At 41.7% G+C, this 22,825-nt stretch overlaps 4 protein-coding genes across 4 annotated transcripts; 1 reads left to right on the top strand and 3 right to left on the bottom strand.

Moving 5' to 3' along the window:
• Positions 1-8,738: 8,738 nt before the first annotated feature.
• On the bottom strand, positions 8,739-13,549 carry usp18 (ubiquitin specific peptidase 18). Its single transcript, XM_029461909.1, has 10 exons — positions 13,351-13,549; positions 12,628-12,724; positions 12,068-12,210; positions 11,915-11,994; positions 11,700-11,834; positions 11,233-11,328; positions 11,000-11,161; positions 10,781-10,912; positions 10,419-10,462; positions 8,739-9,594 (listed from the first exon to the last, which is right to left on the bottom strand). The coding sequence occupies exons 1-10, from the start codon at positions 13,400-13,402 to the stop codon at positions 9,522-9,524; spliced, it is 1,014 nt and encodes a 337-aa protein (XP_029317769.1). The 5' UTR covers positions 13,403-13,549; the 3' UTR covers positions 8,739-9,521.
• Positions 13,550-13,980: 431 nt separating this feature from the next.
• On the bottom strand, positions 13,981-15,827 carry pex26 (peroxisomal biogenesis factor 26). The gene is made up of 6 exons (XM_029461910.1): positions 15,687-15,827; positions 15,413-15,534; positions 15,178-15,318; positions 14,565-14,884; positions 14,323-14,463; positions 13,981-14,233 (listed from the first exon to the last, which is right to left on the bottom strand). Exons 1-6 carry the CDS (start codon positions 15,780-15,782, stop codon positions 14,127-14,129), a joined length of 927 nt encoding a protein of 308 aa, XP_029317770.1. The 5' UTR covers positions 15,783-15,827; the 3' UTR covers positions 13,981-14,126.
• llph (LLP homolog, long-term synaptic facilitation factor) lies at positions 15,827-18,048 on the top strand. The gene is made up of 3 exons (XM_029461912.1): positions 15,827-15,966; positions 16,692-16,911; positions 17,108-18,048. Exons 2-3 carry the CDS (start codon positions 16,704-16,706, stop codon positions 17,269-17,271), a joined length of 372 nt encoding a protein of 123 aa, XP_029317772.1. The 5' UTR covers positions 15,827-15,966; positions 16,692-16,703; the 3' UTR covers positions 17,272-18,048.
• hcls1 (hematopoietic cell-specific Lyn substrate 1) lies at positions 18,034-22,284 on the bottom strand. The gene is made up of 15 exons (XM_029461913.1): positions 22,184-22,284; positions 21,413-21,496; positions 21,248-21,321; positions 20,613-20,736; positions 20,374-20,484; positions 19,999-20,263; positions 19,813-19,923; positions 19,674-19,729; positions 19,489-19,558; positions 19,208-19,356; positions 19,063-19,124; positions 18,956-19,025; positions 18,593-18,749; positions 18,444-18,512; positions 18,034-18,365 (listed from the first exon to the last, which is right to left on the bottom strand). The coding sequence occupies exons 2-15, from the start codon at positions 21,494-21,496 to the stop codon at positions 18,229-18,231; spliced, it is 1,539 nt and encodes a 512-aa protein (XP_029317773.1). The 5' UTR covers positions 22,184-22,284; the 3' UTR covers positions 18,034-18,228.
• Positions 22,285-22,825: the final 541 nt, after the last annotated feature.

The following is a 22,825-nucleotide window of genomic DNA, read 5'->3' as shown; positions in this document are numbered from 1 at the left end:
TGGGGAACATGATATAGACTTTTCCACTGTTCAGCCCCAACAGCCTGCATGACATTCGATATTTCACCGCACATGTCCAGTCTGAACTAATCGTCTTGACATGACACACAGAAGCGTTCAAATCTCAAAAGAATGCAGAGGACACGTGTCATTCGTGTACCAAGTTGGGAAATGTGCTTCTTTCTCATCTCACAGATAAGAAATTCAAATATGTGACATTCAACTGGTTGAGAGGGTATGCACAAGAGGGGGAAAAAGTGATAACACATTCCCTTATGCTATAATCATTTCCTCACTCCGGCGGAGTTTTTGCCTCGACAGCTCGCTCACCAGCTGAGAGGCAGAGAGGACGCACGGGGAAATGTGCAGCATCGAAAAATAAGTCCAGTTTTGAGCAGCTCTTTGAGTAGATTTTACGCAGCCATTCAAAATGTGCTTTATGCCCTCAGATGGAAGTGAAAAGGCTCAATCTTTATTATCACAGTATGTGGTTTCAAACCAACAAAACCAGAGTTAGCAAACACTTCCCTCACGAGCTGAACGGTTTATCTACAATACACTTAGAGACTTTAAAGACGGGGATGTTTTTATTTTAAAATCCCTTTATTTGCTCTTCCTGTTGGTCATGGCTATTTTTTGTATTTCTCCTGCTACGTTAAAGCTGCACCAATCAATATTTTTATAATAGAGCGCTGCAGAAGTGATATCCCAGAAATGACTTCGCACTGTTGCAGTTCCCGTCCTCTCGTCTCGAAGCCTTTTGTTGTGAGACGTCAGTTGTGAACAAGTGTTGCTGCTGGATGTGTAAATACACATCTGTTTGCTAACACGCTCGCTGCAACAACTTTAGAAGGTGATAATATGTCAATATGTTCACAGCTTGCTGTGCTGCCCCAAGTGGCCAAAAGAATCAATTAATGGAGCTTTAAGATATGACGCTCTAACTGCCCTTTCACTTTATACACAACTACATTTGGGGGGCTTTAAGGAGCTTCACAGCACATGCAACACATATTGTAGTTATGGTAGCAACACCTACACTGAGTGATTGCGGTGCACACAGCTCAGTGCAGACCCTGACAGAGCACTGCGAGTGAAAGCATTCAAAGACTCAATTCAGCGAGAAACGTTTTTAGCTCAGTCAGTAATTTTTGCCCACAGACGTTGAGTTGCATCTGGGCCGTGACAGAACTTCGATGTTCTCACCACCTACAAGCTCAATGTGACCTTCTGTTCACAACTGACAGCCATTTATCTGTCAGTGATGTGGGGAAACAACAATGGGCAGCAGACAGGCGGACGGGCACGTGGCAACATGCTTAGCACTGCACCCTCCTTTGACACAACAGGATCGCATGTTTTCCCACACAGGATTTAGACACCAAACGTGTTCACACAACTGATCTTCTAGATGACAACAGAGAGGTTTATATAACCTTCCATCTATGTAATCAGAAGATCAGCGCACCTCTTTTCTTTTTTTTGTACAACCACCACATCTCAGGAACATGGTGGCATGACTGAGCACTAAGAACCTCTATAAAAGATAAAGACTGGGTTTTATTAGAACAGAGGTATCCAACATCTCTGCCCGGCCCATATGCTGTGTGTGAGACTGGCCACAGGGTAGAACCAGGACTCATTCACAGATCTACTGCAACCAATTAGGCTTTACTCACGTTGCCACATCAAATAGCTGCTTAAAAAACTAATGGGATTGCATGTTATTGTCCTGCTGATGGGATTTATGTCTACAAGACACACATCTGAACCTGCAGTGGTTTAATCCTGTTTCCAGATGTTTCATTCTTTGGCCATTATTCACATGTGCTAGGAATTTCAGAATAATGCCTTGTGGAGCTTTACATCATCTACCAGCATCCGCATTGTAAGGCATGTGAATTTCTTCAGAACTGAGAAATTGCACACTGATTTCAATAATACAAACAATGACTGGCTCCTCTGCAGCCCAGAGGTGCAGCAGTTCGGTCTCACTGCAATGGAACTCTGTGTGGGCCGAGAGCTCGTTGACGTCGGCTCTCACAAAACTTCCACATGAAAATGCTTTTGCGATGTCATATCTTGGAGAATAGGCGCAGTTATCCACACGACTAAAGCAGTGGATTGTACAGCAGATCAAACAGGCTGGCCTGGGGCGCAATATATCAGATTTAATTTTGAGTTGAGGCCCTTCATTCATTTCTGACATTTACAGTTGGATCGGTGCACCCCCCTCTCCGAGGCCTCTTGGCTCTCAGTCTGCACTGAGGCCCCACCAGCCACTCTGGAAAAACCCGGTGCCTCTGACTTGCATTGCCTGGCTCCACTTGTGTGTTCTGTTTGGCCCGTGCCGCTGTAGGAGTAGAGCCGGCCAATTACCAGCTGCCGCTCCGAGACCAATATGATGTCATCCTCCCGCTCCGCCATAACTGGCTGCAGATGAGAGGGGCTGGGCCTCTCAGCAGCCTTATTCACTTAACGAAAAGCAGGAACGCATTAAAAAAAAGGAAAATGGTATTGAATATCCCTCAACATTAACATTTTTCTTCATCTAAACTCACTTATTGTCCGTAATACATCACAGACTGGAGATAGCAAAGATAATAGCTCAGCAGTTTGTCTCATGAGCACCTTGTTTGAATGTCCCTGATAACAGCCCATGAGAAAACAGTGGATATGCCATTGTGTTTTAAGGCCGGTGGATTTCACAGACGTGAGGCGGAAGTGAGGTTTCAGAGGCAGAACCCTCCTTGTGTTATCAGCACGCCCCACCTGGAAGAAAATCACCTGCGTGATCAAGTTTGGTGCTTGTTGCGGCACTCCCTCATTCTTTAAAAAGCAGCAGTCAGTCAACTGTGTCTTTACATATCAAAGGAGAGAGTTTACCAAGAACGCTTTAGATACACTAAGATACAGTCTCACTGCACTCATTCACGCTCAAAACACACGCTCACAAAACTCTGGAGACTACTTAAGTGCTATCCCAGAAGGCCTTGCATTTCCTAGGAAGTCTAGAAGCCACATCAGAGAATCTGAAGGGGCCTGTGGGCTGCAACAGATCTCCTCTCATTTCCCCACATACTCCATCTCCAACGCCCCACAACCACACACTATGTATGGACTCTGGAGATGATATATAGCCTGAGCTGATAGCAGGCCACAGCTAGGAGTATAAACAAATGGCAGCTTTAACTGTTTAGGTGTGCTTGCCCGTGATTTTATCTTCATGAGAAAAAGAATCAAACAAAACATTTAAGGAAAAAGGTTTACCAACTGTCCACTTTCCTTCAGGTGTAGAGACTGTTCGCAGGTAAAGACAACTACAGGTACAGCTACAGCTACAGCTATACTCTGGAAGTCTTCCTGCACGTTGTATGCATGATTTATGATTTGTGGCAATCCATCAAACATTTGCTGCAATATAACAGTCTGGACCAAAGTTATGGACCATGCTTAAAAATAATTACCTGAGTCTGGCCTTCAGAAATGCAAACTGTCATCTAAAAGTAACTCGCTGCCTTTCTCTCCCCCATAGCTGAAGATGCATTCTCAATAATATCTGTTGGTATTTGTTGTGGGAGAGTGAAAAGGCTTTGACAGTAAATTCCTCTCTAAATCTTTACAAGCCGAGGTTCAGATACGACTCAGGGGAGGGTGGGTGAAGCGAGGTCAGGCATTTAACCGCAGCATGAGGTGGTAAAGGAATGGACTTCATACCTTTTCAAATGAAAAGGTTATTAGTGTAATCATTTATGATTAATGAATGGTTAGAGGAGCTGTCATTTATTTTTCAACTGAGAGTGTAGAGGTTAAAGGTCATGTAATAGCAATGTCCCTTTGTGGCAGTGACTCCCAACCCAGGGGTCAAAACGAGACCTCTCAAAGGATCCCTAAAATAATCTAAAGAGGTCTCCAGATGATGATGGCGATCCCAAAATGTCTTTAAAAGTTGGGAACCACTGCCATCTCTGTCTACCGTCAATCAAAGTCTTACCTATCATGTCTGCAGGAATATTTGAAATCACTACGACCTCTTCGCAACGACTGGTTTGGGTTTAAATATGTACCTTTTAACTAAAACAAAACATACATTGTTTACAATAAGTTGACTTTTGGTTTCACACAGGGCACAAACAGCGGAGTCCTGTGTGAAAGTCATCGTGTTTGACCAATCCATCCGTCCACCACAACAAAAGATCCTAATTGACTTTACATTGCTCTTGTGGTGCAGTCACACAGTTTTAACGCAGCACGTAGCAGCACCATGCAATGCGGTGTTGTGTCCATTTTACGTATTTCTGTGAGATCAGGCTGAGAATGGATGCCTCGCTGTCTGTGAAAATAATAAACGAGGGATGTACTGCAGTTATCCAGAGTCCCATCATCCTCTTTAATGAGGGCTGACTCCTCTCTGTAAGAAGACCTCTACCTTGTCAATGTGTCTTTGAGTCTGCGCCGTAGAGACTGTGTGAGCTATGCCCCGCTTCGCATTCCTCTGCCATCCAACCTCTGTCCAGCCTGGACTTTCCCACAGAACCCTAAACCCTGTGAATGAGAGTAGGCCTTTGTTTCAGGCATTTTTCATCCTGATCCCAGCAACTTCCCTATGGTGGAATGCAACAGGAATGCCAGAGCCAGCTACCTGGCATTAGAGAGTCTTTGTGCGGAAATAGGAGAGGCTGAAGGAGAGAGCAGGTCAAAGAGGTTTGACAATGGATAGCTCACTTCTCAAGGTGCCCAGCCCATATTACAGAGCGAGTGAACAGTAAAACCCGGGTCAAGTCTCTAAACATGGCAAGGTGCACCAAGGAGAAGTGAAAAAAAAGCAACATTGTTTGCAGCCAGGTCAGTTTCGTTATGAGCTCTCACCGTCAGGTTTTTCTCCTACTGTACAAATCATTAACTGGAGTGCTGATGTAGCAACTGATTGGCATGCATGCACAAGCACGGCTGAAATGTGTGTCTGCAGCAGTTAACAGGTTGTTATAAGCTTATCACTAGCTGAGAGCTGGAACGGTGAGGCAGCGGTTAGCCTCAAGGTGCAATTCCATTCATTCTTGTTTAGTGAGAGACCAGGGGAGGAGGATTTTTAATTTGAGGGATGCCATGTGAAGATAAGGATTTATTATGACACTATCTGGTGAGGTTTTCTCACAGCAGGTCACAACAAGAGCTCATTTAAGTGACAGTCAATTGATGCATCAGATGCATAGCACTGCATGAGCTAAATGCAGCCTTGTCTCTTAAAAATGACATTCCCATAGCATGAAACGGCGTTGTCAATGACATTTGATGGTGGTTAGGGTACATAGATGGGTCAAACAAACACAGGACATTCACCCTACTGTACTCACCCTAACGTAAGTAAGATTGTAGTTGTATGGGAACAGGTTTGTCAAAATGACAACACATCACATCATAATACATTTTAAAAAGGCACTTGTACTGGTACAGGACCAGTGGAGGGGCCAACAGTGTGTAAGTGCATATACATGGTGACACGTCAGAGCAGGAGCTTTGAGGGAGGACGCTCGCACACTGTGAGACAGACAGTTACCTGGGCCTCGTCAGTACAGCCATTTCCCCTGTAACTTGAGCAGCTCGGCTTCTAAGACGTGCGGCTGATCTTCTCTGGATCCTGAGTCTTATGATAAGGAGCTGAGATAAGGCGCTAACTGAAGGGCAACGACAGAGCTGTGAAGACAAGGGTGGGGCATCAGGTCATATGTCCCTGCATGTCATGATCACAATTATCAAGGGGGCCTCCGCTCACCTCCGGTGAGAACCAACATCTGTAACATGCTGTCTTGGTTGGAAGTCTTTGATAATAAATATAACTGAGATTGAATATGTATCATTAGCCACTAAATGGTACTGTCTCTTTTGAGTCGACCAAAATCAAAGTCAATCATCTGGTCCAAACCAAACCAGACCAAATGTTATCCGCTCTTTTTCTTTTCTTGTTCACTTATAGCAGTTTGACTGTTTGACATCCCTTCTTCCTAGAAAACTCAGCAGATGTTATATTTATTGCGCTCACACTGCCAAGAATCTCGGGGAGGACAACTAAACATGTGAAGAGAGGCAAACTTTCCGTTGACCAGACTCCCCTTCTCCCACCAGTGAGGACATTTTATGAACTCACTGGGGAATGATAAGGCTTCTATTCTCGACACGACCGCTCATACTACGAATTCCAGTAGAAATCACCGCAGTATATCCACAGACTGATGTATGTGCTAACACCTAAAGCTAAACTACCTGTTATGACCTAAGTATGAGCCAAGGGCAGCCATTTTTAAATTAGAGTTGAGTTCCAAGATGGCTATAATTAAGAATTTAGATAATTTGAATAAAACAGGATTTTTTTTCTCAAGGCCTGTGCTCTTTTATTTGATTTATCACTTTTCTACATGAGAGGAAATACCTAAGTCATGCAGCAGACCTTAAGTTCTTGTTTGCTATTTACAAAAGCAGACTTCACCATGGTCACCAGACCTGGACTTTGGACACGGTAAGAGCGAAAGAGAATTATTTCCTATTTGAAACCTCATTATGTAACCAAAGGATAGCTGTGTGCGCTGGCTTGCCAGCCCTAAAGCAGCATCCAGAGAGTTGCTGTAAGATTCATGATTAGAGCAGATGAGTTGCAGTCAGAAGGGATCTCGGTTTTGACGTTACAGAGGAAACATCTCCCCTTGCACAGTCATCATTCCTGCGATAAATCAATTTCACAAGCAAGACCGGCCACCATTCACAATCTCTGTCATGCGCGGAAAAAGGGGAACTGTGTAGAGACAGGGCTTGAATGACTTCCTTTTTAAGGCTGTAAAAATAAAACCAGAAGATGACACGGGTAACTTCTGAATGAAACATACAGCGCTAACACTTCCCTACAATGCCATGTACTTAGACATCGTGGCGCTCTGAGCTGAAAGCTGATGTGAGCATGCTAACATGTTTACAAGAGCAAGCAGGTATAATGTTCACCATCTTAGCTAACATGCTAACATTAGCTAATTAGCCCTAGCAATAAGCACAGAAGAGGCTGGTGTCAACTTCACACAGCATGAGGGCTATTCTTTGACCCAAGCAACATGAAAGGACATTAGTGGTGATTATCATGACATAGACAGGAATACTTGCTGGCTGGATGTCAATGTCGAAAGGCACGGCCATTTATCTTAGCCTGTGAAATCCTCCACAGTTAAGAGTGGTTCTCAAATAGCTAAATTCCATTTTCTCCTCGATGCATCACAGTGGTGTGCTCACCTAGTAACTGGTAAACACACATCAACAATAATGAAAAAGCATAATGAACCTCGATATGTTCTCCAAAGAAAACAGTTTAAGTGTTGCCACACTGCAATGCCTGAGGAAAATCATTATAGCCGACGTGCCCACTCTGCGATCACAACATATATCTGCTTCACTTTACCGACTTATCGCTGTCAATCACTATCACTGTTGGCAAAGTCATATGCCAAAGCAATACAACATAAGGTGTCCTTGGCTGACTGTCTTAAAACCTGATTGAGATAAAGAGCGAAAGCAAAATTGGAGAGATTATGATCTGACAAAGTGTCTGAGTAACCGCATCCAGGGGCCAGAGCTCAACTTCAAATAATGGAGACAAAGACCTCAGGCATGTGACACGTGCTTGGAAAGAAACGAAGACGTCCAGACGTTAACTCAGACTTTATTCGTGTGGCCTCAGGGTGTGCTGCCTATGTCATGCTATTGCATTGTTAGTGGTCAATGTCAGGGTGGTGCTGGACAGGTGTTTGTCTTACACCTACTTGACACATGGTATACAGCATGAATTATTAATTAAAACTCTTCAAAGAGAAGAATCACTTCTTTGTTGTTGTTGCTTCTCCTCTCACCGTGAGTCTGGATAATGGGTATCCACATACCAAATGTGCCTTTTGTACAGTGATGGAAAGTAACTAATCCACCTTCACTTAGTAGTTAGTTTGCAGATTTAGATAATCAACAAATACAATATGATGTATTTTATAGATTAGACCACCCAACAGTATGTACATTTGTTAAATGAGCTAGCATCTAGTAGATAATAACGATATTATATTGCTTGTAAATCCATCCACATACCCACAAACCTTTGCTTTCATGTTAAAATGCACATTTCTTCTTAGTATATGTAAACACGACAGCCTCTATAGTTTCCAACGTCCGCTTCTTACTTATACAGTCAGAGAAACAGATGAGATCTCAATGTGAAACTGACTCAGATCTAGACATATGATATAAACCTCAAGCCCTGGTCTTTGAATGTGGGAGGAAGATACCCCCTATGCAGAAAGTTATGCGCGCCTGTGCCGCATGGCAGCGAGATGACTAAGCATGAGGCTCGCTGCCTGTGGCACTGTGCAGACATGTTCCATTCTGTCAGAGCGCTGCAGCACATAGGCACCATTTCACACGGTCCCCCAACTGTTGGCGAGGCGAGTGGGAACTTTAGAGGCTCTGCTGACTCTATACCGAGCATTTAGGTACTGCTGTGGCTGTAAATCGTGTTACTGGAAGACACAAACAAAACAGGCATCTAAGTGTCTTAAAGCACATTCATTTTGACATCAGCTGGTGGGAGATGTGCCGGTGTTGACACATCAATAAGAGCAAAAAGCATTAAAGTGAGTCATTCCAAATCAGATTGTGTCTGTTATATTAAAGGACCTGCAGCTTGGGAGAAAATGCAATACATCATACAAGAGTGAGATGTTGAAGGATATTTTATATTGTTGTTTTTGGCAGCCCAAATGTGAAAAATGACTTCATTGTTCGTAATGAGTGACTCATATATTATACAGCAATGTCAGGAAAGTGAACACTCACTCCAATAGCAGGTATTTCCCCCCAAACAGGGAATATCTAAGCTAAGCATTTTTGTTTTTAAACCAACTTCCCCCCCCCCCCCAGTATCAGAGTGTGTTCACAGTGTGTGTGGTCTGAGGCTGGAAAACCCCGTCACTGTGTTGAGTCTTCATCGCCACCTATTGGTGTTTGGCAGAAATGTACTACCCCAGGATAAACCACCCCTTAAGATGCATCCTCTCGTTTTAAACGGGGTCCCAAACAAACACTCACTAAACAAATGAAAAACAGAACAGTATATACACTAAATATATATATAATTTAGTTGTTTGCTGGTTGTTTTTTTCAACAACAAAACAAGTTACAACCACAGACTAGGGAAAACCAAAAGAAAAAGACTCTATAAATAGAGCAAAGTGATATAAATGTAGTAGATATAGGCTTTTTGTGACATTTGTTTAAAGGTTTGTCAAAGAACGTATTATTACAGGTACCTCAATCCAATCAGAAGGAAACAAAAGCTTCCTTAGATACTGTTCCGATGTGCAATCTGCATAAGCTCAGAAAATTAATTAAAAATAAAACCATGTACCACGTACAGTAAACATTAAATAAATGCGTTTCTATCTCATAATTCAATATTGCACCGAGACCCCAGGTGTAATTCATTGGCATCCATCCATTCAGCCAGAAAGTTGAGGTTGTTGCATCTCCTCTTTCGAACCTCTTCTGTACATTAACATGTATGCTGTGCCTCTGTAAGAAAATAAAAGGATGCACAGAACAAAGTTACGTTTCTACGAGAATAATATGTGAAAATATAACAAAGTATTGGGCAAAAACCTGCTGAAAGACAAGTCTATGAGTTCAAGAAAGCCCTCATGGCGAAAACATGAACACCTTTTGGTCTTTAATCTTCACCGAGGAACAGACAATAAGTCTTTGTCTAAAGATCAAAAGCTATTTCCGCAAGTAGGAAGATAAAAGCTGCATGATAGCAGCGGGAGTCAAGCATGTAAGGCTTTAAATGTTATTAATAAAAATCCTAAACTCTGAAAGCAACTGGAGGCCAGTTTAAGCGGGCTAAAATGGAAGTCACATGTTGTTGCTTTGTTCCTTTTTGCTGAAGGCTTTGGTGGCTGTATTACAAATGTTTTGAAGGTGAGAGATTGTATAGACGAGGCAGAACACAGAGAGTTGTTAATGTGAGAAGAAATAAAAGTCTGAAAAGGTATGAAGCTCAGAAATTAATTTCAGAGCATACTTTTCTGACCAAGAGTTAATGAGAAGACCAATGGTGTGGCCAACCAGGAGTATGCCGTTGTAAAACAACAGGTGACCCAGAACATAGCCCTGAGGCACTCCACAGCCATGGGAGGAGGAAGAATTACCCGTTCTAGCTTTGAATGAAGAAATAAAAACCAGACTAGCTGTTTAATGACAAGCTATGCAACAATGGCTGCAGCTTGATGCATACAAATATAATAATGGTATCAATCTATTGCCTAGAAAGCAATTTCCAAAATGTTGAAATATTCTATTAAGAGCCAGAAATTAAAATCTTATAATGAGCAATTTACCCGCCATGTCTTCCGTATGTTCTCTGCACTTCTTCCCAGGAGGCCTATGTGTTAGAATTAAAAATCAGTGACAGAATTCATCACAAATTTGCATAAAATGGAATTAAAGTGAAACAAAAAATCCCTCTTGGACAAGTGCGAAGGTAAACGCTATATTTTCCTTTTGCTAATGACACGATTTCAGACACAAGACGTACGGGTATATATGCAAAACATCTCCAAGGCTTAGAAACAAGGTCTAACTATTCATTGTGATTGATGAAGTGTTCCATTCACAAATATGTTTTATACAAAGAGTGTTCAACAAGTACAAGACAAAAGCCAAATTGTATTTATTTTTGACTTTGTGAGATTGAGCGTACCTGTTGTACGCGGCTGTCATCTGCAGAATACCAGCGCTGGTTCCCCCTGTGACGAACGAAGGCAGTATAGTGCCCGAACGTTGCAGTTCCAGAGTGCACTACCACTGCATGCAATGTGTACTTGCAGTCATTCTGGAAGAACAAATCAACTTAAAAATGACAAAAGGATACAACATGCAGATGTTATTATTATTATCGTCATTATTATGATTTAATTACCTGGCCAAAGTCTGAGGACAACGCTGCTTTATGAGTCTCAGAGAAGTCAAAGGTTTCTGGAAAGGTGACCCTGCAATCGAGTTTTCGGGTGTAACCACAGCTATTACGGAACCTTTTCAGGTGCACGCACAAGATACGAGGCAGGGAGAGCAGTTTGACAGCCTGAGGAACAAAGAATGATGTTTTACTATGTTGGCTCATACTTACTGGGAAGCATTTAAAGCAAGCCTCACCTGTTTAGAAGGAGTCTTCTTGCCACATTGTTCACAAAAGCAGTTATTTATGCCACTTAGCTCCTGGTACTCAAAGAAGGAGGTAATGCAGCCTGTCTGAAAAGTTAATGTAAAGAATACTTGTAAGTTCGACTTCAGCGAAGTTTACAGTAATAGTTTAGATGAGAAGATTGAGACCAGTCTTACAACTGGCTAGTAAGCGTAAAGACTGGAAACAGGGTCCAAAGGTAACCACCCATCAGCACCTCTAACGCTCAGTAATTAACACGTCATAATGAGCGTTAGAGGAGCTGGACGGTGGATGTTGTTGATGCTGTTTCCAGTGTTTATGCTACCTTCATATTTAACCCAGACACGAGAGTGGTATCGATCTTCTCATCTAACTTTTAGCAATGGTTACATTCCCCGAAATGTTGAAATATTCTTTGAAAACAATCAACATCTCAAGAAGAAAATGAAATCAGCACCAGTGAGTCGTGATCTTCCTTGACATGCAGAGGCAGGCTGAGCAGGTAGCTGGTCCGAGTCTGGACGGCGGAACAATCTAAACACTGCAGGTACGTCTCAACAGAAATCTTGTACAGATTCTGGATTTCAAGAGCCTGGCACAGAAAACAAAATCAAGCACAATATTATAGATGATCGCTTACAGGTGGGAAAATAAGGATGATTAAAGACCCACCAGATGTTTGTCATCCATCTGCTGTTGCACGAAGTTCAGGATGAAGAGGAACACCTCGTCAGCATCATGCTGCGTATTAACTGCAAAACATGTCAGAAGTTGTGGGATAAACCGCATCAATATTCAATATTTGGAGAGTTTGTTTTTACATACGTCGAATGGAGTTCAAGTCCAGAGAGCGGAGGAAGTCACTGTGAGGAGCCGGCTGAGGGAGGTCCCTCCTCATGGCCGTGAGAACTTTCTTCAGCTGCAGAGGAACGTTACGACTGTCCGTTGTCGTACCAGCTGTTTGCCACCTTGTGAAATTCATAAACCCTCATTATCTTTTGTTTATAGCACCTGAGAGGAGCAGCCTTGGATCCAGGATTATTTATTTATCAAGGGAATATCTGGTCCTTTTTTCTTATGTGTGTCCTGATGCCACATTCCTCCTTCAAAACAGACAGATTAGGGCGTTGACTTGCTTTAAAACTGCAGGTGTGGCAATCGGTTGTAACCAATTAACACACCTGCAGGGGGAGCTCAAACTTAAGTCATGATGTCATAAGTTTTATTCAATATACATTTTAAATCATACAGAGCAAAGTCATAGTGTGGATAAAACTAGGAAACAACTTACAGGTATGTTAAGGTTGTGCTCTTTATTTAGGTTATCATGGTGTTATTGTTATATAAGTCATGGTCATAATGAATATGCAACTTAATTTCCTTACTTGTCCAGTAGGTCTCCTATTTCCCAGGTAGCAGAGAAGGTCTGCAGTAAAGTGTTCACACAGCAGGACAGACAGTGGTTGTTGAGGCCTCTCATTCCTGTGACACACCATCAGATACATCAAAATAATCCTGTTCCTGAAAACGTGCTGATGCTAAAGGTAAATACAGCTGCGCAGAACACCCACCTCACTTAAACACTGTATTAAAATAAACAAAGCAATCATTGTATAGAAGACAGAGCGAGAAAGAACTTGTTTGGTTTATTGATTCAAGGCCCAACGCACAGCAGATGTTTATTTTACACAGATCCAAGGAAGTGTTTGTTTTTCCTGCACACATGAGAGATTTATTGGTTGTGAAGAGAGAAACAGAGCAGAATAAAAGTCACTGATAAAACCACACATTATGTGTAAGGTTGGGGGGGGGGGGGGGGGGTTAATGTATCCGTATTGTTTTAACACCTGAAACAACCAGGTCTGTGTGGGTCTGCTAGATGTAAGGAACTTCAGAGAGTAAACATGTTAGTGGCCTGGTGGGTCCAGCCTACATTTAATTCCATTATATTATTTTCCACCTTATTCGCATCTATTACAAACACTAATACAAGCCTCAGAAACACTGGTAGTATAATGTACATTGCGATGATGTTGTATTTTGGTTACATTTAAATCTTACTTTTAAACAAAAATCCTCATCAGACAGGTTGAATGTGGTGTACTTACCAAAGGATCTGTCCCTCATAGGAAATGAGAAATAACGGCAGCACTGTGACATCAGCACAGACTCAGTGTGTCAGTTATCAGCCTGGAGGTCTGGAGACAAACACTACCGTCCCCGGGCTGCAGAATGATTGTGTTCCTCTCACTTCAGAGTAAACATCACCGTCACATCCACAGCTCCGGGTTCACTTTCGTTTTTACAATTCTGGGTTCGTCCCTTCGCTGGAATCGAAACTTAAAAGTTGCCCATGCGCAGAAACTTCATCAACACACGACACACGTGAAATAACTGTCGGCTTCATTTTCCTATTGTGATATTACTTCCTTTATCACACTTTATATTACATTATATTAAATACATCTGCTCCTGCACACACGCACAGATTTACATCATAACATAACACACACTTACCTGGTGTAAATGCATGTGTGTGTCAGACAGCTGATGAATGAATGTCAGAGTCAACCATTAAAAAGTTTTCCCACTTTCTTATTTCCGTTTTTCTAGATGTGTGCTTCACTACAAGTGTACAATCTCACAAGCCACAAACAAAATGAAAGAAAACTGTGTTCCTATATTCTGTGGAGCAGGTTGATGGCATCCAAAGTTTGTGCTTTTTAACTCAGAAAACAGCAAATTCAAATGTCTTTATTTGAGTTTTAATAAAAGATTTAAACAGGTTTGATGAAACTTGAAAAGGGGGGACACAAACCACATTCCAACAAAGTGAAAATTAATTTTAAAATGATGGACAAAACATATTGTGATCTTCAGTCTTTTACGGTCTCTGAGTGAGAGCCTGATAGTACGGTGCGAACATATCACTCCACGTCTGTCTGAGCAGCTGGAGAAGTTTGGAAATCCACATGAATGAAGACGGATGAGCTGCACGGAAAGAACAAGAAGAAATGTTCAGATTTATTTCAGATCAAATGTTTTACACTTGTGATGAAACATTTAACGTTTAATCCAACCTGGATCCATCCGGAGAAGAAGCATGTAGAGAAGGACGGCAGCCAGAAAGACTCTCCGCAGAGAGAATGAGCCAGAGCTGGTCATCAACACTTTTCTGTACAAACACCTGAGCATGGCTTCAAGTTTACGGATTACAGATCCTGTAGGACACAAAGACAATGACAACGTCTGCATTCATTTATTTGTAGTTGTAGGACTTTAGCATAATGCATGTCATAAGGGCGGAACTGAAATGTAAGACCTTGAGTTGAGACGGTGTGTGCAGGGATCTCAGAGTTTGGACTGATCTCGGGATCTAGAGGCGGTTCTTCATTCTGTCTCTTTTCTACAACGTCCAGTGCAGTCTGCCTCTGGTCTTCTGTGAACGCACCACTTCCAACCTCGCCGACGATGAGCTCCAGAGCCTCATCTCTGTGTCCAAGAGGCACAAGGACATGCAGCAGGTACAGCTCCGCCACCGTCCCGAACCCCGTTACTCTGCTGTTGGACGGGCAGTGTAACCAAACTCTGGCTGCGTCCTGCATCGCGGCTGGCTCTCCTACCTTGGAGTAAAGAAGTATGCTGCCAAAATGAGGGAGGAAATATATTAATCAATATGTATTTTACAGCTAGAAATGTCAGTCAAATGTGAGGATTTGCTGATCTTCTTGTCATTTATGATAGTATATTAAATATAATTTTGTTGGATAAATAAAGGAATATGAAGACGCTACCTTGGGGTCTTGGAAATTATAATGCCCATTATTTTTGTAATTTTCTGACTAGAACGATTCACTGAGAAAATAATTATCCACTTAGTTACAATGTCACTGTTTAAATCTAATTAAACAACTAAAAGCTTCAGCTCTACTCACCACATCTGCATTATTTTAGCTGGTATTTTCTCCTGGTGCTCGTACTGCTGGAGGACCCAAGACAGGACACCATGCCACTGGTTCAGCTCAGCCAGTGCTTGAATCCCTAAAATACAGAAGCCTGCCTTAAACTCTCCAAACCTGAGGAGACAAAACACAGAACCACACAGTGACATTATCATCCAGGCTGCAGGGAGCATTCAACTGATACTTCAGGTGCATTTAAGACTTTCACCTGTTGTCCTCTTGCTCCATATTGGCGAGGCTCTCCAGGCCCCTGTCGCATGTGTCAAAAGCTGCCTGGAAGTCTTTGTGGACCATCATTTGCTCTGCAGCTGTGTCCAACATGCTAAACATCTGTGTGAAAGAATAAGTGAGCTGCGGGCTGCAGACTGAGCCGGAGCTCCGAGCAGGAGCCAGGCTGGTCGAACAGCTACTCATGACCAATTTAACACCAATAAAACAAAAACCACAAACTATTTCACAACACTAAAAGATACTAGCTTTACTTTAAGCTGATTAGTTTGTTCCGTGACGTCGAATAAACCTGTTTGGAGGTCTGATGTGTCCACTATCCTCTCCTCAACGTTTTGTTTACAATCCATACTCCTTCGAATTTCCGGGTTCGAGGTAACTAGCCTATCAGATGTGACGTTCTTCAGATCGACTGACGCAGCCCATCGTCATCGCGTCATCGTTTGTCTCTCCTACTTGTAAACACGTGTGCGGAGCAGAGTGCGTGTTCCTGTCGGTCTACGGAGGGGATTTAAGCAGCTAAACTACTTTTCTGTAAGTCACCGCTTATTCTTTACGTGTGGAATAACACTACAACACTTTATTATTGTATCCTGCTCAATTACGTAGCTTTGAAGTGAACGCTTCGCGCTGCTTTAGCTTTGGTTAGCTAACAAGCTAGCAAACTGTTTACGCACATTGCTTTAGCGTGCTAATATTTAACTTTAGTCATACAATATAACTACCACGAAATAGTGATAGTATAACGTTCGCTTTATATTCTTGTTAATGTATATAAGTATGTTATAACTATCTTTCGTCTTATAAATAGTGAGCAGGTCCCTTTTTAAGTGCATTAAAGGCCCATGGCAGATTATCTGGAGGCCTATTTTATTTATTTTTTTAAATCTCAATCAAGAAATAACAGTGGATTGAACGTGATTTGTACAATTTGAACTACAGTCTTAGCTGCAGATAGCTGTCCCTTCTTATTTCGTAGCACTTCTCACTATTTATTTCTATAAATGGCCTGTGAGCTATATTTCCTAATAAAATTATTTCCTAGAATTGCAACTAAAACATCAGAGTGATTGATTTTTAACGTGATGCTGTGTTGTTTTAAAACTTCTTGCCTAAAATATTGTACATCTATGTAATTAATAGAAAAAAACAATTGAAGTGTGGGGACTTAGAGAGCTGTCCACTGTTAAGAGAAAGTATTGGATAAGAATGTGAAAGCCAGTTAGTTTGACTGGTGTGTGTTTGTTTTCTTTCTTCAGGTCATCCTTAAAATGGCAAAAAGCCTCAGGAGCAAATGGAAGAGGAAGATGCGTGCAGAGAAGAGGAAGAAAAATGCTCCCAAGGAGCTTGCCCGTCTGAAACAAGCTCTGAGTATGGATAAGAAAGGAGAAGCTGTCATGACTGACTTGCAGGAGATTGCCACTGTGGTGCCAGCTGACCAGATCAAGAAGCAGACAGATGTGGAGGGTGAGGGTGACGGTGAGTGAGACATTGGACACAGGAACAACAGCTTTTTAGTGTCTAGATTTGAGTTTTAGCCACAGATTGTCAGATTGGGTTAGAAGTTTACAATTATTTACATTATACACACAGCATTTGGTCCATTTTTCTTTTGAGAAACGACATGTTTTGTTATCATCTTTCTTATTTACGAAACGTTGTCTTGTGTTTACAGATGGGAAGATGGAAATGGACAGCAAGCGCAACAAGGCAACTCAATTGAATGAAAATGGACAGTACCCTGTGTGGATGAATCAACGGCAGGCCAAAAGACTGAAAGGCAAACGGATGGCAAAGAAAAATGGCCAGGGCAAGAATAAGAAGGGCATTGCCTGGTAATCCAGAGGAAACCAAAAAACCCTTTGCTTTGCCTTAAAGACTTTTGACACGGCAACACAGAATCACTTCATGTGTACTTTTGTACATGATAACTGTGGAGTTTCTGCTGCTGTATCTCATTCTGTTAAGTGGATTACAATATTCATGGTTGTGAAACAGACTGTTAAGTAATTCACTGCAGGGAAATGTTTGTTCTTATGAAACAGCAGCTTCATCTTCATGTTAGGACAAGTTTAGAGAAACTAAGATGTCCGTCATTGTCATGTATTCTCTACAAGTGAAGTCTTCATACTCCGCAAATTATTATTTTTATGTATCTATGGCTTGTTTGGTTTACTATAGTTGTATACAGACTGGGCGATATGGTAGAATCAATATTAATGGTGCACCCTCGAGGCTTAGACGCTACGGTGAAGGGCAACGTCTGGTGTTTGACTCACACTGGAGTCATGTGTTGCCTGTCATTCCTCATTCTTCACTGTCAGAATCTCTAAAAATAATTTGACTATTTCAAATATCGCTGCATATTCCATGATGAAGATGTGTGCAAAAATCATAAATGAACTCTTCTCACTTGTAACACAATAACTTAAATCAACCAAATTGCTTTTAAATCATCTATTTTGAGAGCAGAATTTAGTCAAATGATAAAACAATATGATCACAATGTTACATTTCCAGTGAAAGATGATAAATGATAATAGCCCTGACATTACTGTAAAAATGTCACTGATGAAAAAATGAAAATAAAACACCACAAAGCTTTTCTGAAGAATATTTTATTGCCTCCTATCAGTTCATTGCAGATACAAGTTGCAGCTCCGTACCACTAATACGGTCATTTTGGCACATTTTCTGACATTTATTCTGTAAACACGCTGTTGAAATGAATTCCCTGTTAACTTAAGAAACATGACTGTTTAAGTGAATTTGAGCAAAACCTCCTGCGCATGTCTCTCACTCCATCAACTGAACATAAGCAGCAGGGAAAAGACCAACGCGTCCGTTACAGAGCCCCTTCCACCAGCCCTCGTCAATCATCTCTATGTTGGTGATGACGTCGTCCGGGTTGAAGGAGATCTCGTCATCAGCCTCTGTGGACAAGGAGAGGAAGGGATTTGTCCTCACAGATGTTGAGAGATTATTAAATGTAAACAACAAAAGTGTCATACCTCCTTCATAGTCATAAATCGCTACAGCCTTCTGGCCAGACGACAGTTCTTCATCGTCTTCATCAGCGGCTATAAAAGAAAACATTGACATGAATAGCGGGTACTTCATACGTGAAAGGTTTGACATGTAACTGGCAGCAGACACAGACCTGTCGGCGCAAAAGGAGGCGGTTCAATAAGTTCCTCGTACTCTCCCTCATCTTCCTCCACAGGTGCTGCCATGTCGGGGAGAGGTGGAGCATCCAGGTGGAGGAAATCATCCGAGCGCGGAGGCAAGGCCGGCGGCTCGTCGTATACTGTTTCCTCCTGGAAACATCACAGAATATCTCAAATCCTGGAGATGACCTAAGAGGATTGAAGTATAACCCCTAACCCCAGGGCTGTGTCTATGTGTCGTAGGAGTGTCATTGTTGACAATAACAAAAATATAGAATAATGCCCGCCTTATCTAGTAAACGGATGAATTGATTATTCTATTTGTTTGTACATATTTGTTAGAATCAGTGTCTTACCTCTGGTTCGGGTATTTCTTGTATCTCTGGCATGTAGTGGTGGATTTCTGGTGGCGGCATTTCATCTTCCATCTTCCTCATCTTCCACATCTTCCTCCACATCTTCCTCATCTTCCGCCACATCTGGAACAGGAGGTGGACTGATTTCCTCGTCTCTGCTGCTCTCCTCCTACAGGAAAAAACAAAATGATTAACATGCATATTGACCATCAATGCTTCGTTGATATAATGTGTGCAGCGTGCACGTGTTACCTCTTGTCTGCGCTTGGCAGCCTCTCGCTCTCTGCCGTCTCTGGCTTGTCTCCTCTCTTTCTCTTCCTCGACTTTCTTCTTGTTCTCTTCATCTGAAGCTTTGGCCATGTTCTCGAAGCGAGCCTTCAGTTTTCCTGCGCCCGCACTTGCTGCATGATACAGAGAACATTGATGGAGTACACTGCATCATCAATATCTCACTGGTGGCTTCAATTGTTCACCAGAAAAGATGGCGCAGCAGCAGCAGGGTTGATTTATGGTGCGTGGAAAAATGAACTTACAGGCCTCCAATGGTTGCGTCTTTTCATACGCAGAGGTGGGAGACGCCATGTCTGAGAAGCCGGCTGCACTCTACAAGTGATCAACACAGAGGAAGATGTATTTGTATCTAAAGTTAATTAGTAAAATGGTTCATACATTCATAGGCCATGATGTTATGTGTTTATCAGTCAGCTGTAATACTGACCTTATCCATGCGGTCTTGCTGAACTCCATAACGACCTCCAAAACCGGCTGAATAATCTAAACGGAGATACATTCCATCAGTCTGACTGTACTTTACTGTAAGTGTGTCTTAAAATACACACGTGTGGGTGTTTCCTCACCTTTCTGTGACTGGTGTTTCTCCGTCTCGCTCTTATAATCATAGCCCAAAGCAGCTTTATCCACTTTCTCCTTCTCAACACCATACTTCCCTCCAAAGCCCTTTGAGTAATCTGAATGTGAAATGAATAAAGATTGATCAGATGTCAAGTGAAAAGGTAGAAATAAATGCTACAACGTAAGCTCACCTTTCTGTGACTGGTGCTTCTCTGTTTCTCCTTTATAGTCGTACCCCAAAGCCGCCTTGTCCACTTTCTCCTTCTCCACCCCGTACTTTCCTCCAAAGCCCTTTGAGTAATCTGAAAACATGTGGGTTGTTGGGGAAACTCTGTTATGCAGCAATTTAACAAAAGTAAAATATTGTACTGGTGGCGAGAAGGCGAGAAGTTTGGACTTACCTTTCTGAGATGCATGTTGCTGCACTTCTCCTTTGTATTCAAAGCCCATGGCCGACTGCACGGATAACACACAGGTTGCATTTAAGGTTTCATCATTCAGTGAAGGTCAAACAACGACGGTGGACTTTAAGAACTGAGTGTGTGAGACTCTACTTATCTTCTCACCTTGTCCACGCGGTCTTTCTGAACACCAAACTTCCCTCCAAACCCTTTCGCTGCATCTTTCTGGGAGGAGTGCTGCTCCACTTGTGCCACATAGTCGTGACCCAGAGCCGCCTGAACAGCAGAGACACGTTAATGAACGTCAGCCTACAGTTTGTATGAGCAGTGGATGCAGAGTGTTGGAGAAAACTCGTAAATATAAGGATCACTATATTTCGAGTATTAAAAAAAAATGCGTCAACCTTGTCCATTCGGTCTTTTTCGACTCCAAACTTTCCTCCGTATCCGTATGACGCTTTGGGAGTCTGCTCCTTCTGCTTCCCCTGCTTGTGCTCCGCAGTGACTTGGTTTCTGAGCGCTGCAACACTGAGGGGGGGGGGGGGTCACACAGGAGTCAAACACGCTGACACAGAGAAGCACAGCTGGACACACAATGATAGCAATATTTGTCTTTATCAGTTATTGTGCTTTACATACATTTAAACTATAAAAGGAAATGGAAACAAAGATATATTAAGTGTACTGCTGGAGGAGGACGAACACCAGCTGAAGGGAAGTCTTCACAACAACAATAACAACTTATAAACTCTTTATAAAGCGTGATTTATCTCAAAGTGGTACCAAAATAAATCTATGAGTAATCTCTATTCCTATTCTTACGTTCAGCACCACTGCCTGAATTATTAGTCTCGCCATGTCGACATTGTGAAAGCACAGTGGTTTAAATCTCACTGTCAGTGTCATCATATATTACCCATATTAGGAGACTTGCTGCCTGTCAGCTTGTGCTCTGCTCTCACTTCCTCTTCCTGTTGCTACACAGCACCCATTCTGCATTTCTTCTACATCGTCGGCCAGAAGTTGTGCACCTTCTTACCTGATGTGCTCTTTCCGTCCTGAACCCTCGACGGTCTTTGCTCCCCACCTCTGCTCCTGCTCTGATACGTCATTCTGAAACACAAAATCAGAAAAGGTTTGACTGACGCACACATCTTTCCCCCCCCCCACTGTGATACACACCTCTCCAGGAAGTATACAGTACCTCAAAGTCAGGGTCTGTCTCCCAGTCGTCCCCCTCTGCAGCCACCTTCATGGTCACATTGTGGCCCACGGCAGACTTCCACATCTGGGGAAGTAAAACATTCATTATCATGTGTTCCCAACTGGACATATTCAAAACTGTTATATATCTATGCATTTACAGTCTATTCACTTTTGTATTTATTATGTTGACTAAACAAACACAAATGTACAACCACAATCTCTGACCACCATTTTCTGAAGTCTCAAAAAGGAAGTTATTTTCAAGTCGAAACTTCATTTCCCCAAAATGAAACACACTTCAGTACTTCATGTCGTAAAAAGACACTAAAATACTAAAGAAACAGTATCATGACAGCATACTTCCTCACAATAACATTATTTATATAGGAAAGGCATACACAATATTCTCTAATTAATGCTAGGTAACTAATTGTCACTTTTACTATACTTATACTTATATATATATATATATATATATATATATATATATATATATATATATATATATATATATATATATAAAACATTTACTTTCATAAGTAGTAGATGCATTTAAGTAATTGCAGAATTACAGGTGAATAATAACATATACATGCTACCTTATGTTAGCACTTCCCATCTTAGTGTATTGTAACTTCTCCATGTTTTGCTAACGGTACATTAACTTTAACTAGTTTACTTCTTTAATTAAAGGTTTAAAGGTGAATAAAACTAAAAGCACATACATATAGGGTTGTTAAAGTTAGTTTAAAGACAAAAACAGCATTACCTTTCAGCTGTCAGGGTGATATATCCGTGTTTAGGAAAGAGTTACACCGACAAAGTGTTCATGAACTTCACTCACGTTGTGACAGTTTAATGGGCGACAAGTGAACGCGCATCTAGCGAACGTGCGTTGATGTAAATAATACAAATGTCATCCATTTTTATCTTACTTTAATTCAAAACACTTATACGACTTTGCAATTGTATTATAAAATATGTATATGTAGTATAAAAAAATAATAAAGGCATAAAAAAAATGTTTTAATTAAAAAGTAAGAAATGCTGCATTCAAGTGCGCTCGAAAATCCGAGAATGAGCGACCAGACACATTGGTGATGAGAGTAAATAGGGAGTTTTAAGATACAGGAGCTGCTACTACTACTACTAGTTTAAAGCAGAAGCAGTTAAACACACTGATAATTACGGGTTACTATGTTAGTCACAGTTTCTGACCTTTAAAACTATTTTATGAGCAGAACTTGAATGCCAACTAGAACTATGATTTAGCAGGTTGTGTGTAGTTTCAACACTTGGGGGCAGACTCACACAGCCTAAACACAATAGCTCACAGTGGTAGGAAAAGCCTGGGGGTAAATGAAACTTTACTTCACATAAAAGCACACTATTTAAAAAGGTAATACAATAA

The sequence above is a fragment of the Cottoperca gobio genome, chromosome 23, assembly GCF_900634415.1.
Source record: "Cottoperca gobio chromosome 23, fCotGob3.1, whole genome shotgun sequence".
Classification (NCBI taxonomy): domain Eukaryota; kingdom Metazoa; phylum Chordata; class Actinopteri; order Perciformes; family Bovichtidae; genus Cottoperca; species Cottoperca gobio.
Note: the sequence above shows the minus strand (reverse complement) of the source record. Positions and strands in the feature narration are given on the sequence as shown.